The sequence below is a fragment of the Octopus sinensis genome, linkage group LG25 (assembly GCF_006345805.1).
Source record: "Octopus sinensis linkage group LG25, ASM634580v1, whole genome shotgun sequence".
Classification (NCBI taxonomy): domain Eukaryota; kingdom Metazoa; phylum Mollusca; class Cephalopoda; order Octopoda; family Octopodidae; genus Octopus; species Octopus sinensis.
In genome coordinates this window covers 6,206,257-6,209,994 of record NC_043021.1, presented here as the reverse complement: position 1 = coordinate 6,209,994, position 3,738 = coordinate 6,206,257, and the positions used below count along the sequence as shown (strand labels likewise).

The 3,738-nt window shown below is 42.2% G+C and overlaps 1 protein-coding gene across 1 annotated transcript in view; it reads right to left on the bottom strand.

Annotated features, from left to right (window-relative positions):
- Positions 1 to 3,400, bottom strand: part of LOC115224280 (neuferricin-like) — a 9,228-nt gene extending 5,828 nt beyond the window's left edge. The window contains exons 1-2 of the mRNA XM_029795094.2: positions 2,640 to 3,400; positions 1,113 to 1,253 (exon numbers count right to left, since the gene is read on the bottom strand). Of these exons, the coding sequence (XP_029650954.1) occupies positions 1,113 to 1,253; positions 2,640 to 3,045 (547 nt within the window). The 5' untranslated portion in view covers positions 3,046 to 3,400. The remainder of the gene's footprint in view (positions 1 to 1,112; positions 1,254 to 2,639) is intronic.
- Positions 3,401 to 3,738: the final 338 nt, after the last annotated feature.

The following is a 3,738-nucleotide window of genomic DNA, read 5'->3' as shown; positions in this document are numbered from 1 at the left end:
GAGAAAGAGTGGTGAAAGAGTACAGCAGGGATCACCACCCCCTGCTGGAGCTTCGTGGAGCTTTTAGCTGTTTTTGCTCAATAAACACACACAATGCCCGGTCTGAGAATCGAAACTGCGATCCTACGACTGTTAAACTGAACAAATTAATTCAGTTAAATGCCATTAAAATGAATTCCCTTTTTCAATAACAAGGGCATCATCTACATCCACTGGGTTCCCTCTGACCAAACAGTTAACAAAGAGTACTTTGTGGAGGTTTTGGGAGAGTTCAGGAAGAATTTTCATCACAAAAGCCAGAGCTCTTTCACACAGGTCAGTGGCATCTGCTCTTGGACAGTGCACCACAATAACATGCTTGTATCAATAGCTTGACAGAGATGGAGTCAAAACTGTACCACACCCACCCTACAGCCCAGACCTTTCTCCCTGTGACTTTCGGTTGTTCCCCAAGCTGAAGGAGAACCTCAAGTTTGCCTTCATTTTAAAAATGAAGGAGGCTGTGACAAGCATCCTGGACACCTTCACTTTAGAGGACTCAAATAGAGCCTTCACAATGTGGCTGGAGCACTACAGTAAGTGCACAGAATCAGAGGATCCTCCTTGGAAGGAGATTAGGGTTTTGTACTTACTCTTTTACTTCTCTCAGTCATTTGACTGTGGCCATGCTGGAGCACTGCCTTTAGTCGAGCAAATCAACCCCAGAGCTTATTCTTTGAAAGCCTAGTCCTTATTCTATCGGTTTCTTTTGTCAAACTGCTAAATTACGGGGACGTAAACACACTAGCAACAGTTGTCAAGCAATGCTGGGGGAACAAGCACAGACACATAAACATATACACACACATACATATATATATATATATATATATATATATACGACAGGCTTCTTCAGTTTCCATCTACCAAATCCACTCGCAAGGCTTTGGTCGACCCGAGGCTATAGTAGAAGACACTTGCCCAGTGTGCCACGCAGTGGGACTGAACCCAGAACCATGTGGTTCGTAAGCAAACTACTTACCACACAGCCACTCCTATGCCTACTTCTTTAAAATTATAAAATATCTCTCTTGAAAAAGTTTGAAAAATTTTGGAATGTGCTTTGTACTTACCAATATGTTTGTAGTTTTGTTTATAAAAGTCAACCCATTCTCCAATACCTATTAGCTGGTTTCCTGTAAAGCCCTCAATGTCATCAGTCAAGCCCTTCTCTGTGAAATCTCCAGTCATATAAGCAGCAGAAGCATCTCGACCTGAAATGATATACAAATGTTCAAATGGTATTAAAATGAATTTGTTTAGTTTAACAAATATATATATACTCATGTGGAGGCGCAATGGCCCAGTGGTTAGGGCAGCGGACTCGCGGTCGTAGGATCGCGGTTTCGATTCCCAGACCGGGCGTTGTAAGTGTTTATTGAGCGAAAACACCTAAAGCTCCACGAGGCTCCGGCGGGGGATGGTGGTGATCCCTGCTGTACTCTTTCACCACAACTCTCTCTCTCTCTCTTACTACCTGTTTCTGTTGTACCTGTATTTCAAAGGGCCAGCCTTGTCACTCTCTGTGTCACGCTGAATATCCCCAAGAACTACGTTAAGGGTATACACGTGTCTGTGGAGTGCTCAGCCACTTACACGTTAATTTCACGAGCAGGCTGTTCCGTTGATCGGATCAACCGGAACCCTCGTCGTCGTACCCGAGGGAGTGCTTCCATAATCCCCATATACTCATATTTTGAGTTCTTTTTTCCGTTTACATTACTGTGTGTGTGTGTGTGTGTGTGTGTGTGTGTGTGCTACAGAAATTATCCAAGGTTGGCAAGATGTGCAGTAGACTATGGCCTGGGAGTGGATTTGAACTCACAATCAAGAGATGTGTTTCACTACTGGGCTAGAACCTCAATTTCTTGGTAGACTTCCTTTGCCTAGCTTCGGCGGAATTTGAACTCAGAATGTAGCGGCAGACAAAATACCTATTTCTTTACTACCCACAAGAGGTTAAACACAGAGAGGATAGACAAACGGATTAAGTCGATCACATCGACCCAGTGCGGGACTGGTACTTATTTAATCGACCCCGAAAGGATGAAAGGCAAAGTCGACCTCGGCGGAATTTGAACTCAGAACGTAGTGGCAGATGAAATACCTATTTCTTTACTACCCACAAGGGGCTAAACACAGAGGGGACAAACAAGGACAGACAAAGGGATTGAGTCGATTATATCGACCCCAGTGCGTAACTGGTACTTATTTAATCGACCCCGAAAGGATGAAAGGCAAAGTCGACCTCGGCGGAATTTGAACTCAGAACGTAGCGGCAGATGAAATACCTCTAAGTATTTCGCCCGGCGTGCTAACGTTTCTGCCAGCTCGCCGCCTTGGTCATGGCTGGAATGCTTTTGATTGCATGTCTGCTTCAACAGGTTTGATTGACCTAGAGTTATACAACAACACCAAGACTACTGTCACCCTCACACCCTCTCACTGTTACTTCTACGATACTTCACGGTGATTCGCTGTGATCACATCGAATGAAATGTGCTTCACAACAGTAGCAATGCAAATAACAAACAAACACAAACAGTATACAAAATTATAAAACAACAAACCCCCATAAAATACGTTGATATCTCTCTCACCTGAGAAGAAACTGTAGGGTTTTCCTGGACCATAAAATTTCCTGCCTGAACTGACATCGAAAACATGGCCTAAGACAGCTAGATAAATAGGAGCTGACTCTCGTTCACCTATGTATTTAGATAGTTCGGACTTTGTGAAAACACCCGAAGCTGTTTCTTCTAGCTTGTCTGGATCTAAAGTGTGAGGCGATGCGGTCACTGGGGTTGAATGATCGTTATTCGACTTTTTGGAACCAAATAAATATGGCAAACTCCACACATTTTCCAACTGGCTTAGAAGATCGGTGACTTTTAACCTGTTAGCAATACCAACAAGGAAGGCTGGGCAACATCCTAATGTGGTTAGTAACCAGGGAAGAGCAATAGCGGACGCGACTATCATTAAACTCAACCGGTAATTAACCATGGTGACCAGATATTGTTAGTATCGTTGGGATTTGTAGATGTGTCCTGTCGTTTGGGGGGAAGGAGAAAAAAGTTGGTAACTTTAGTTCGGGTGAACAGTGTGAACCTAAATTTTATAAGGTTAGAAATCAAGGGAAATATGTTTCATTATCGCTCCGGTAAACAGTATATGAGTTCGATGTTGTTTACAACAGTGATAATTATTTTGACGACGAGGACCAGAACAACGACCGACGCAAAGAAATTCTGGACTAAGGCGTTGCCCTCTCAGGTTACGTCCCTTCCACTTCTTCCGTTCAAATTCTATCGAGATTAACTTCGTTTTTTCCTCCACCTGAGATCGATAAAATAAGTATCAAAAATTATACCGAAAAGATAAAGTCGATTCGGTCGACTGTACACCTCCCTACTGTTTTTTCACGTGAATTTTAAGAAGGAAAATAGCGTGAAAAAGTTCAGGTAGCTTTTTGATTAAGTTAATTTGATTGCGCATGTGCTGCTAATTAGAGAAACATTTTATTTAGGGAAAAAAAGCACAGCACACACACCTATAGAATTTGTTATTTTAATAATGAGGTCAATCAGTACAGAGTTCAACTTCCATCGTGGCTTTGTTTTTTTCTCTTAGTTGATGATTAAAATTGTTAACTTACAATAAAACTAATTATTTAATTTCATAGCTGTACCTATAGAT